At 43.0% G+C, this 13822-nt stretch overlaps 1 protein-coding gene across 1 annotated transcript; it reads left to right on the forward strand.

The window, feature by feature from the left end:
• Positions 1-6607: 6607 nt before the first annotated feature.
• On the forward strand, positions 6608-11891 carry LOC102703099 (OVARIAN TUMOR DOMAIN-containing deubiquitinating enzyme 1-like). Its single transcript, XM_015833533.1, has 9 exons — positions 6608-6835; positions 6964-7107; positions 8521-8592; positions 9056-9250; positions 9335-9454; positions 10536-10606; positions 10718-10767; positions 10854-10960; positions 11068-11891. Exons 1-9 carry the CDS (start codon positions 6677-6679, stop codon positions 11557-11559), a joined length of 1410 nt encoding a protein of 469 aa, XP_015689019.1. The 5' UTR covers positions 6608-6676; the 3' UTR covers positions 11560-11891.
• Positions 11892-13822: the final 1931 nt, after the last annotated feature.

A 13822-nucleotide genomic window follows, 5' to 3' on the forward strand; every position in this document is an offset into this window, starting at 1 on the left:
GGGGGTACACATTGCGTTTATGAACCTTTGTTTGCTATTATTATTTTGGTAAAAAACGATAGACGGTAAAATGGATGACCTAAAGTATATCAGGATATGTTTTTTTTACTAAAATAGCGTTTCAAGTTAGGACCCTTTGACTCTGGTGGCTACGTACAACGTGTCATACAACACCTGTGGCTGTCACGACAAAATTATCGAAAACAATACAAAACAATAACTATTAGAGCATTTATAATTACAACACCAAATACCAAGCTGTGTCAAAAAATATAACTTATTGAATTTATGAAACATTGTTCAAGACGACTCATTTACTTCCCAACCAACTGGTTCATCGGCATGAGCGTCCTCATCATCTCTATCACTAACTCAAAGTCTGCGTCGTCATTGTCCATTGACTCTCACTCGTCCTCTAGGCATCTTCGCAATGTTTGTCCATCGCCATGACGACTTCTTATTATTCTTGAACCATTATACCTACCTGAGTAGCCCGTGTTTGTAGCAAGACCTCTCTCCCTACATGATCCTCGTGGTCTGTCTCTTTTTCTTTTTTCTCTATTTGCAACCTTCTTGATCTTATCAAAATTCGCCAGATTTTTCAGGCATATGTTCGCATAGTGACCATCTCTCTAACGCAAACGCGGTGCTACAGCGTGTTAATTTAGGACCCTTTGACTTTGGTGACTGCGTACAAATAAAATAATTGCCAATTAAAAATGATCAAACAGAAAAAAGTGCTAGCAGAGCAATGCCCACCCCTTGATACTAGATGTATGATTCATTGTTGTATATGTTGTTAATTTTTACAAGCACAAAGTGAGCTGCTTATATTTTTATTTTTAACTGATGATGATGTTGACACCATCTTTATAAATTCTAAAATAAGGTTTGAACATAAATTACGCGTCGAGTCAAGAATAGTAAATTTTGGGCAACATATAATTGAATTGATTTGAGAAGCGTACGTTGTATCGAGAAACTTATATTTGAAAACGGTAAATTGTGTTTAACATCGTAAACAAATTAAGGTAGGTGATATTTCGACTATAAAGGAAGATGGAGGCACACTAAACTCTATTATCAATTTTCAACCAAGTTCTCTAAGTCCTATCCCTTTGATTTTTTTATTTAATACAAATATTCAATTTTAAACAGAAACAATGACGGCTAGTAAGAACCTATTAATTTTCATTTTTTTACAAATATCTTTATTTTCCATTTTCTTCTTTTCCTTTTCTATCGGTTCTTCTCATTTTCTTATTTCTTTTTCATTTTTCTCCTCGTGCAATTCGAAAAGAATGGACTAAAATCCAAGTTGGACATGAACTTTACGTTCGATTTAAGCAAAATATATGCTTGAGAATCCGAATTGGACGTGAATTTTACATTCGATTCAGGCAAAACATGTGCTTAGTTTCTTTTTAAAAAAACATGCAAACCATCATATGCAAACCATCATAACGCATGAACATTTTTTAGTTATTTAATTTTTAAAATTAAATAAATGCGATGCATCGAGGCTTTATAATTAAAATTAACTTGGTTGGTGTAACGAATGAATATTTCTCTAGTTATTTAATTTGAAAAAAATTAAAGAGATGCGATACATGAACATTTCTCTAGTTATTTAATTTGAAAAAAATTAAAGAGATGCGATATGTTAAGGTTTTATATAATTAAAATTAACTTGGCTCAGCGTACGGGAGGGACATTTTTTCTAAAAACCAGCCAAAAGAAAATAAAAGATAAAAAGATGGCACCGTGCCGTCACCGGGGATCAAACTCATTAATTCATTATCCACTGTACTACGAATTGGATTGTTTTTTTTTTTTGATGAGACGAATTGGATTGTTAGTCAGATTGATCGGGTGCTGAATGTATAAGATAGGGTCACGGCTCGGTCAGCCGACGGAAACAGGTTATTAACCGTACCTCTAAACGGAAACAGGTTATTAACCGGTTAATATTAGCGCGAAGAAACAAAAAAAAAGACACGATTAGGACAAATAAACACGATTAGGACTCGGACACGGACACGGACACGGACACGATCAGGCAACGCACGCGAGCCGTATATAAGGTTCGGGGAACGTCTCCCTTCGGCGTCGCGATTCACGAAGCACTCTTCTTCTCCAGTTCCGGCCGACCGAGCAAGGCACGCCCAAGCAACCAGACTTCCTCCGATCTTTCGACGGGTGGCGGCGAGCTTGGCGACGATGGACAAGCTCATCTCTCGCTTTACCAACGTCGTCACGTTGCGCGGCAGCGCGGCGGCGGAGGCGGCGGAGGGGGAGGCCATGGAGGAGGATGGAGCTGCCGATGCTGGGTGCGCCGGCCTGGAGGAGCTCATCGCCCGCTTCGTCGACGTCAGGGTGCGCGACGACGCGCCGGCCCCCGGCGAGGCGGCGTGCGCGGTGCGGGTCCGCCTCCCCGACGGCCGGGTGTTCGACAGGGTGTTCGGCGCCACGCGGCCCGTGGCGGCGCTGTTCCGCTACTGCGCCGCGGCCGTCGCCGCGTGCGGCATGCCGGGGAGGCCGATACGGCTGCTGCGGTTCGCCGGCGGCGCGTCCGACGAGATACCGGACAGGGAGGACGTGTCGCTGCAGGACCTGCGACTTGATCGCTGCGTCCTGTACGTGGTCTTCTCTCCATAGCCCCGCCGCACGCCGCCGACGAGCAGGCATGGACGAATGACGACAACTACTTTGTGACTCTATTTGTGTTGAGACTAATCGATTGATCGTTCGATATTATAGGCCTCAGTTCTTTTGTTGAGCTGATGTACCACCGAAATTATTTTCACCGTCTGACTGGATATCTACCTCTTTCTTACCTGTCACCTAAATGATTATTAAAAAATTAAAATTTTATGAAGTTATATATATCATTATTCTTTTTTACAATTATTTAGATGACACACAAGAAAAGAAAAGAGTTAGATGCTCAATCTAGAGATGAAAATCTATGCCTGAAAGTACTATGCATGCACATGCACTTTTAGTATACAACCAATATGTTTATTGTGTATAGTACCAGGGTTATTTACTAGGCAACCGATCTGTTTATCGTCGAATGTCAATTCATATGACGTGTTAAATTTTTTTATGTGCATTTTTAGTATGCAATCGATTAGTTAAGGCCATTAGGTCTTCATCTTCTAACTAGGATGAGGCTATTCATCCAAAAAACATCCTTTACAGTGTAAGTGGCTCTAACATTACGGTCCCTTCACTTTTCTATTTCAGCCCTTACACTTTTTCTATTTATATAGAAGTCCAAATATTTACAATAAAAACCTTAAATATAATAGAATCATAATAAATATACACTTCTCCACCCCCCATGTCACTTCCACCTTTCTCCGCCTCCACCGACGCCTTCCACAGCTCTCTTCTTCCTCCCTCTTCGTGCCTGCGACGTTCTCTTCTTCCCCTCCGCCGACATCGCGCTCCCCTCCCCCCTTCGCGCCGGGCGGAGCTCAGGTTACACGGCACAACTCGAGGCGGCATTGGCCGGCACTGTGTGCAGAGCTCGGGACGGCGACGGCCGACGGAGATGACGGAGGCGGGCACTGCTGGAGGTGGCGCTCGGGACATCAGGGGCTAACGGAGGCGTCTGCCTCTCCCCATTAACAACGCAGATATGAGGCGCTCTAGTGGCATGGATCTGGCAGCAAGCGTAGATCTGAGGCAAACGACGCCGTGCAGAGCTCGGGCCAGCCGTCGACAGAGATCTACGCGCCGGTCGCTGCTCGGCGAGGTAAGGCAATTCCCTGCCCCTCACTCCGGTCGCCACCCTTCTCACTCCATTCTCTGCTCGTACACAGTGGGACCCACGTCAGTGCGAGCGGAGGCGGGGATGCGACCTCCACAGCGCTGCTCCACGCCGTCCACCTGCTGCAATCTCTACCGGCTCACGTCTTGCGGAGGACGCGAGCAGTCTGCTCATGCTACGCCCTTCTCCCCTTCTCTCTGCCACGGCGACTGGCAGCGGACATGATGTGGTGAGACCACTCATCACATCCGCCGCACCGTGAATGGTCTAATTGTCGATGGTACCGGGATATCAATTCGTATGACATGTTACTGTATAGTTTTTGTTCGCGTGTGTGCATGCATATAGCCTGACGCGCAGCAATTTTCTTGCAAATTTCAACGTCTAGGTCTCGGTGATCACCGCGGCGAGCGCTCGTGTGTACGAGGAAGCTGCTGCCCCGCGTCGCCCACTAACTCCTCGACGACGTGACGCGGGCAGCAGCAACGCCGGCCACGTACGACGTCGCCCCGCATCTGCTAGCCGGAGCGCCTGGTCGATCGAATATGAAGCGCCTCGGCGTCGACGGCTCGACGCCGCGTTGGTCCGCATCGATCAGAGACGACGTCTCGCTGGCGGCGGGAAGCGGCGCCGCTAGCTGCCGTCTCAACACCTCCTTCATAGATTATCTAACTTTGCCGCTACCGCTCCACTGCCTGACCAATGGCCAATCTAGTTTTTAGCTAAGGATATACCCATGCATCTAAAATTATTGTATATAATTTGGTAAATCCATTTTAGCAAATTGATAATAATTGTAAATACGATTTTATATACATACGCTAAGTAACACGTATTTATATTTAGATTATTTTTTAATAATATTTATACATACATATATATACCGACTATGAAGTAAAGGGTATGCTAGCATACCGTCTAGCTGCACCCCTACCTGACTTCACCTTTGTGCTTCCTCCAAATGACGGTGACGTGGTGCCCCGTTCCCGTTGTCTTTCCCTCCACCACCACAACTAGTGGCAGAACAAAACCTAGGGCAGTAAATAGGGGTGGACAAAAAACTTGGGCTCGTGAGCTCGGCTCGAAAACTAAACGACCCAAGCCCAAGCTGCCTAAGTAGCTCGTTTGCAAATCAAGCCGAGCCCAATCTCGTAAGCGGTTCGGTAGGCTTGTTGAGCTATGGAAAAACTGACCTAGCCCATTAATAAATTGTTTGGTCCATGAGAAACAGAGAAACCCTAACCTATTATGTGCTCGCACAACAGAAACTCTACTCTCCTTCCTGATTTCTCACACGGCCACGCTGCCCTCACACTGAGACCGAGACAGTGAGCACGACTGGGCGGCGAAGAAGTTGTTGGCCGCTGTGACGCCGCCTCCCTCCCTTGTGTGGTTGCGCCGACTCTGACCTCTCTCCCTAGTATCGCTCGATCTCGACGCTCCTGCGCCGTCGGCATCCCTGACCAAGCACGGCTTGAGCTGGCTCGAGCTTTGAAACAAGCCAAGCCAGACTGTTTGTTTTGCTCGTTTTCTTTATCAAGTCGAGCCAAGCCAAGCCTATCTTTGGCTCGGCTTGGCTCATTTCCACCCTTAGCAGTAAAGGCTTGAGTCATAGATTTATCTCCTTAATGCATTATAAACTCATTCAAAAACTTAGCCAAAATTTAAGGATTCAACGAATCCACCCCTAGCCACCGCCATCTTATAACTTGTGTTAGAATCAGACATTGTCATAACCAACACTGGCCCAACGTCTGTTTCCAAACCCGTGGCTTCAGCGGCATCATCGCCGTTTATGGGGAACGTACTCCCTTCTTTCACCGCCCTCCAACTCCAAACCCTAAGCTAGCTAGGGGGAATAACTTCTATGGTTATCTAGGTTTTTTCACAAATAGGATATATGGAGAAATGAGATTTGAATTTAAAATAATTTGAATCCGCCTCCTCCTCTAGAGCCAACCTTGTTGTTGTGCTCGTGAAGTCCACATACAGTAAACCACTAGCTTCCTTCTCTGCTCATCCCCACTACCCATGTTGCCAAGCTCGCCACCACTTGTTAGCCGCATCTCAAGCCATCCCAAGTAACATGCCACGCCATGGATCTCCGCCCACACAAATCCAACCGATAGCCCCAAATCTGCCTATGGAATCGTTAGATCCGATGAAGGGAGCTTTGGGTATTGTCATCCATTCTCTGATAGTTCATCCCAGAAGCACGACACAAATAAGCTAACAATCCATATCTTAAAAAACCTAGCTAAATGTTCCCTACATTGGAATGTCTTTATATTTAAATTTACAAAAGTTAATGAAAATGACATGATTGAAATTCAAAACAAAATCTTCCTTTTACTGGGGCGGAACCTCCATTTCATTAAATTAATCCTCAGGTGCTGTTTGGTCCAGGGACTTTTTTAGTCCCTTGTCGTATCGGATGTTTGGACGTTAATTAGATGTATTAAATATAGACCGATAACAAAGCTAATTGCATAAATAAAGGCTATTTCATCAGACAGAATTTTTAAGCCTAATTAATCCACGATTAACAAATGTTTAGTGTAGCATCACATTCGCTAATTATGAACTAATTAGACTCAATAAATTCGTCTCGCGAAATAGTCCAGAATATGAGGTGGAGTTTATTAATAGTCTATATTTAATACTTCTAATTAGTGGTCTAAACCTTCGATGCGACAGGGAAAAAAAAAAGTAGGAATCCAAACACCCCTTCAATTAGTAGTACAACTGTTTACACATTTCTCCTCCGACTACTACGACCTTTATAAATAGCCTCCCCTCCCCCCTCCCATCTTTTCTGGAATTCACGAACACACCCTTCGCCACATTTCTCCTCCGCCCCCTCGCCTCCGCCGGATTAGCGAATCAGCCCCCGCCTCCATGGCGTCCGCGTCCGGGTCCGGCCCACCAAAAGACGACGAAGGGGTCCAAGGGCGCGAGGGAGGCCGGGGCCGCGGCGCTGCTTCGGTCGAGCCGAGAGGAAAGGAGAAGATCGGCGAAGGTTCTACGACCAGGGCACCGCCGCTTGATTTTGAAGAGGTGAAAGCTTCCCGTATTTGCGTTTGATGATGGCGTTTGTGTCTGGTTCCTTTGGGGGGGGGGGGGGGGGGAGGAGGGTTTTGGGAGGGCTTGTTCTTAACCCGTTTCCTTGGTTTCTCTGGATTTAGCTCGCCAAGAATGTCAGGATCGCCGACTACCCTCCTCGCGGACCTCGCATCAGGCGGCGAAGGAGGAAGGCGAAGAAGCCCGACTCCCTGCTAACGAAGTTGCTCAAGAGAAGCATTCTCGCGTTTCAAAGTGTCAAGAAGAAGGTACGGAGACCTTTTGCTTTTGTCATTCTTTGGCCGGCCTGGGCATTCTTGTGCCATCTTTGTGTTGGGAGCGCGGTTCGTGGTTCGTCGTGAAATCTTGGGATCATCTTGCGAAGGAGTCAGGAGAAATCCTGTTCCTTAGATCCGGTTCTTTGTGTCAGCTTGTGTATTGGAATACGGACGAGGATCTTGGCATTCCTGGTTTCTATTTGTCTGCGTTACGGTTGTGGTTGACATGATGTTGCATCCTAGATAGAGTCCAAATCGATTAGGCAAATGTTAGGAGGCAATTCACCGTTCTGTATCCCAGGTTTTCTTGCTATCTTCTATGTAACTTTGACAGATGGAATGTCTTCCCCCCCCCCCCCCCCCCCCAGTCGAGACAAATTTTAATCGCACTCACACACTGTAAACATGAGGCGAATTTATGGGTGACGTGATATTTTGGTAAGAAATCCTAAAGCCGAATGCATGATTGGGAACTGTGATTTCGTCACTGGGTTCAGTTTCTCTAAATCATTGACCACGTACATGCAAAATCACTTAGTTCGCTCTACTGTTAGGTCAAGAATATTCAACCTCTGGCTGGTTAGTAACTGAAATTGGCTATGAAGGCGTGAAGCATAATGGGGAGGCACTGGTTTTGTGATCTTGCTGCTATTTTGTTGTTTAAAATATGCCATACATCCCCTATTCCCTTGTTTCCTAGTGTGAGCTGTTTGACCTTGATATTACTTCCCTGCAGTTGCTGTTAAATCTGGCAATATGTTTGAATTTAACATGTTTTCCTGAGGAATTGTTTTTGGATTGTAAAAGGAAGGGAAATGTGTTGTCAAATCGAAATTTCACAAAAAGAATGTGCCCACAATTGTCACTTCATGCGGATCACCATATTTGACTCTTTTTAACCTTTATAATGTTGAACATGGCGTGTAACTGTTCATACCCTAGGGGGTGATTGTTTGGCTTATTCAGGAAAAAAAAACTAAATGACATATTTGTAAATGCGAAATAATTTGTGAATAAAACTTTTATATACGTGTTCTTAACGATCTAAAAGCCAAGACCATAAAATAAACTATGATGAAAAATCCCCAAAATCTTATCCAAATTTAAATTTAAAAATTCAAACTTTAGCTTATAAGCATAAGCAAATCGAAAAGATAGGGCTGCTAGTGTTTGGTCTAGAAGATTCAGCCTTTGGCTTTGTTGCTGCCTAGAGTTGTCCCAGAAAACTTGTAGGTTGTAGCATGGTTGGGAAGAGCAGGGAAATTGTGGAAGCACCAGCTTTCTGATCTTGTTTGTCCGTTGTTTAAAAGTTCCATATATTTCTTTTTTTTTTAAGAAATCATGTATTCCCTATTCAAACTTGTCAGTTAAATATATGATTTTAACCTGTTATCTTGTGAATAGCTTTCAGTCAGAAAAGGAAAACAACTGGATGAAGCAAGCACGCCAAAATCACCACCTCATGTGGATCACAAGGTTTGACTCCTTTTACCCTTCAGTAATGTTGAAGAACCATGTGAATTATGTAATGTCAGGATGATAGATCACATGATACTGTGTATATTCACGCGTTCTTGTACAGCCAGCTGTTCAGCAGAATATATTTTCTTGTATGCATACTAAATCATAAGTTAACTCTGGTTTGCAGTTATATTTTGCATGCAATTGATAGGTTTTGATTGTGACAGTTTGTGAAATCGGCCTACAATTGTTGCTAAAATTAGGAAAACTTGTGTATCCATCCCATCATTTATGACTGAACAACAGACAATCAATAAAACTGAAGTGATTATGTTAATTAATTATTTCTCAAGAATTTATCAGAGAACGCAGAAAGTACAAACAAGAAAATGGAACTTAAAACATAAATTACATTATGGTTTTCGATATGTTGCCTTCTGGTTCAGATTGTTATTTGTCCCTTGTGTGTGGGGTGCAGAAAATTCCCATGGACGAAGCCGTGTATCATTATTATGGGGACCTCAATACTGCTATTCAAAAATGTATTGCGCTACCGGCTGCACAATCTTTTGGCCTTGGGCGTTTGGTCTCTCTTGATAGTCATTATTCAGAACTGAGACCGGTGCATAGAGATGGGGAGAGTTTCTACAGGAGCTTCATATTTTCTTACCTGGTAAGTGTCCACTGCCCTGTTCCCTGGCTGGCATAGGATGTCCATTTAGTGTTATAACTCTTTGTTTGTGATAATGCATGACAGGAGCAAATTGTTGATAGGGTAGACACACGTGAGGAAGATCGTCTTCTTGGTGCTGTTAGAGGATTGGCTAGACGAGCTGAACATTTTCAGTGGGCCTCGGAATTTTCCAAAAGACGTGAAGTAATCTCTCCCTCTCTTTCCCCCTCTTCCCTATATTAATTTTCTCTGATATAAACATGCTTGTAATGGACTGTTCTTTTAAAATTGTAGTATACAAGTCTGCTGTCTTACTTTGTTTGTTTTATCATTTGCAGGAAATGCACCACTGTTTCACAATAGTGCCATGACATCGCAGTCTTACACCTGTTGATACTAATTCTAATTATAAATTTGTCAAGTTAATTACTCCCTCCTTTCCATATTACAAGATGGTTTGGGTTTGTCCTGTCATAAGTTTGACCAAATTATAGGAAAAATGTAACAATATTTACTACACAAAAGCAGTTGTACTATAAAATAATATTCAAATGGTGGATTCAATTAATCTAATTTGGTGTGGTAGATGTAGCTACATTTTTCTCTAGACTTGGTCAAACTTAAAGTTTGACTTAGGACAAATTCAAAACGTCTTATAACATGGAGTAGAGTACCTATTTGCAACTAATATACAACCTTTCAAGAAATTTTGCAGTTGGACAGTACTAATAATAAAAGAGCAATTTTACAATCCTTCAGTAGATACTAGGAGGTACCGAATTTTATGCTAAAATTTAGTATCTAGGTATAAAGAGGTACCAAAATTTTATTGTAAGGGTTTTTTTATCATCCTTAAGGTACTTTTTCAAAAAAAAACTTTTATTGTAAAATTTTGGTATCTTTTGGTACCTTCTAAAGGACTATAAAATTGCTCATAATAAAATATTAGTAATAAGAAGAAATTACTCTATGTTTTTCATGCTGAAGACTGGAATGCCTCCTTCATGGTGTGGCCATCTGATCGACTGATCCTAAACCACAAATGCCTTTCTACCACCCTCATGAAATATCTTCTTTCTAATGCTTATCTTAATACTTGATGTTTAATTATGGAAGCTTCTCAGACAAGTTATGATAGCCATGTTTGTTCATATCAGATTATTTGATGATGAGCATCCTGTGAGCGTCATTGTAAAATACCAGTTAAACTTTTCTTTGTTTGCAAGATGCCGGCTGAATGTAATGATTACTTAATGGGACTTTATTGTATCATTGATTCTTGCAGGCATTTCAGAGGCTGATAGAGAAAATAAAGGGATGGAAGCTCATGTCGGAGGTCCCAACATCAACACGCAGGTTTTTTGCAATGTTTAGTTTTCTGCAATTCCAGATAATTGTAGTTTCTAAGTACATTCCATGGCATCCCATCTCACTGAATGAATCTGCACCTTTTTTGAGCTACAACAGGGGGGAATTTCTTCTCGAGTTCTTCAGCAGTTATGATACAACAGATGACAGTGAGAAAAAAAAAAGCCTTGAGCCTGCGTTCCTTCAACCACATCCTAATTCATGGTTCTGACATGTGCATATTCTGTCGTATCAGTTTTTGCTTTCCTCAGATTAGCAGCAGCTATCTGGATGTGCTCGCCCGACAACAGATCGATGTATGCAGCAGGTGTAACTGAGCTTGGAAATCGCAGTCTGGAAGATGTTAGTACCAGCATCACTTCCAATTATACTATGAACTGGCAATGCAATTAACATATATTCATTTGATCTTTTGATCTGACTGACCTGTTGCTCTGGATGCGATGCAGTGGTGCTTGACGCAGGTTGTTCCCCCCCGTGTGCACGCGGACAGTGTTACAATGAACGCCTTGGCGGCCGCACTTCAGGTGGCCATCCGTGTGGAGACGCCGGATTTTGGAGGTCGCCAAGATATGTACTACATTTCCCGTGACACTCCCCAGGTGTGCATGATGCGCGTGGAAGACCCTCACTATGACATCGTCTACCCACTCTCTCCTGATTCGATCCACGGAAGGCATGTGCCGGAAGAGGAAGAAGAAGCGAGCTGGTTCAAATCATGCTGCACAGGTGGTGGAGATTCAGATCTGCCACGGCCTGCACGACCACGACAGCAACGAGGAGGAGGAGGAGGAGGGGCCAAGAAACATCGTGATCCTGAAGCTGGGACTTCTTCGAGTGGAGGGGCAGAGGGAGATGGTGCTGAGAGTTCAAGGCAAGGGGCAGCGAGAGCGAGGTGGCTCCGCTCCTGCGTTGGCGGTTCCAAGAAGAAGCAGTCTTGAGCTGATGAAAGCTGATACTAGTAGCTAGTAGGGTCGATGAATAGGCAGGCCACCATCTGTTGTCTTGAAAACATTAACCATTGATTCAACCTGAATTGTGATCTTAAGTAGCTAGGATCGATCTTTGACATGGCTTTGGTGCACAGGATTTTGTTATGTGACAGATAGTAACTGAGATGAATCCAGGTTACTTCGGTTTTCGTTTCTGGTCGATTTACTGTGTGTGGAGTTGATTGCTGTGCACCCTTTGCCTTCATCTTGGCTTCCGAGTTTTGAACTTAAATTGCACTCTATCTGCCTGGGATTGGCCTTGGGAAATATATGGGATAAGCTTGCGGTACTATTTTTGTGATTATCCGCTGTGTTGTGTTATCAGTTGGCTATCAGCTAGCTTAATTGTGCCTTGCGAGTTGTGAATTACCTTATGAGATAAACCGGGAGGGATTGGACATGCCTGGCGATAATTGGACACACCCTGATCATCCGCATCACCTCCTTCAAAATGGCATCCCAGTAAACTCGGGAGTTGGGCAAAGCATCAGGTTTCTCTCCTCTCTCATGAGTCATGATTCATTACCGAATACCGATGTTCCTTAATCTGACGGAGGCAACGAGTCGACAACCCTGCCAGCATCTTAAAATGCTTCGGTGATGCGGCAGGCCCTCCAGGTCACATACATAGGGAGTCATCTTTTCAGTTTTTCAGAGAAAAAAACCACGATCATACCAAAAATAATTTATTAATAAAATTTATATATACTCTCTAATATTTGACGTCGTTGACTTTTTTTTACATGTTTGACTATTCGTCTTATTCAAAAATTTACATAATTATTAATTATTTTTATATCATTTCATTTATTGTTAAATATAATTTTATGCATATATATAGCTTTACATATTTTTTTAAAAAAATTAAATAAAACAAATGGTCAAACATATCTCGAAAAGTCAACGACGTCTAATATTTAGGGACTGAGGAGTATATTCTTAGTGATATAAAAGTAAGGTTAAAAAATAAACTACAATAAAAAACATCAAAACAAACTCTAAACTTAAAGTTGAATTAAAATTTAAAATTTAACTATAAACATGTAGAAACGAAAAGATTAGTGAGGGCTAGATTTAGATGAAAGCATGTTTGGCTGGTTGGAGACAAAACCTTCATGTAAATCACCATGTCGATGATGTAAACCACGAGTTGCTTGCTGGAACTGACTGCAGCGTTGGAGTACCTGACTGTATCAGTTTCGATCGTGTCGGAATCGAGCGTTCAATCCGGATTCCGAGGCCGTCTCGCTCTGCCTCCTTCCATCTCCGTGATCTTTTTGGATTTTTCTACCAAAAATTTCAAATTTTCTAAATTCAGGTGATATTTGCTGAACCGTATAGCCAAAAACCGTTACATTGCCCTAGCGATATGTGCTATTATTGTGATAATCCTATTTTGTGAACCCTGATTTCTGGTGGTAATGGTGGAGTTGCTTTTTGTAAACACCATTGCTCCTGAAGCCCTTAGACCCAAAGGTAGTGACAATGAAGGCGATCGATGGCATGGTTAGGTGTTTGATCTTCATGAGCTCTTCCAAAAAAAAGGTTGAACGAGGAAAACATACACTACAGTAGCATCAAAGTGATCAAATTAGAGTATTTCTTGTTCAAACATCAGAGGAGATTGAGGATGAGTGTTCTACCACTGATGGGTGCACCGAGGTCATCCAGAGTGCATGTCAGCCTTGGGCTTCATCTTGTGAGGTAATCGACATGAATTTGCCTTTGTGGTGTATGGCACGACTATCACAATTATCAATAAATTGGTGCTTGATGGTTTTACCAGATAGAGCGAGCTCTAGTTGTTGGCTTTATCACGAACTCAATGAAGTCGGAGGAAATAGACATGTTGACGTAGTCGACCAATGCCCAGCCAGGATCGGTGGATGCAGTGACAATGAGGACATAGCTGATGAGGATGTATTTGTTGAGCGCAATAAGGAAGACCCGCCACATGGAGTAGTTGGATGCACGAAGGTCGAGTACCACCGGAACGAGTGCCTTGATGTTGATGATGGCAACCTCCTATACGAGAAGATATACGACAATGGAACAGGTCAATCCATCTATGCTAGGAAAGAGAGATAACCAGGAAACCACTAGGCCAAAGTTTGCAGGTGCCCAAAGACAAAAGGTTGGCTCTACTTCCTCGTGAACTAAATTGCCCCTTTCCAGTGTTGTTGTTTTACATTGCAAATCAATTTTTGATCTG

Source organism: Oryza brachyantha, chromosome 2, assembly GCF_000231095.2.
Source record: "Oryza brachyantha chromosome 2, ObraRS2, whole genome shotgun sequence".
NCBI lineage: Eukaryota > Viridiplantae > Streptophyta > Magnoliopsida > Poales > Poaceae > Oryza > Oryza brachyantha.

What these genes read in the sequence shown, in the direction of transcription:
- LOC102703099 (XM_015833533.1), top strand. Translation starts at nt 6,677, where the DNA reads ATGGCGTCCGCGTCCGGGTCCGGCCCACCAAAAGACGACGAAGGGGTC. An exon ending in GCTTCATATTTTCTTACCTG is followed by an intron (nt 9,251 to 9,334) that starts GTAAGTGTCCAC and finishes AATGCATGACAG; the next exon opens with GAGCAAATTGTTGATAGGGT. An exon ending in TTATGATACAACAGATGACA is followed by an intron (nt 10,768 to 10,853) that starts GTGAGAAAAAAA and finishes CTGTCGTATCAG; the next exon opens with TTTTTGCTTTCCTCAGATTA.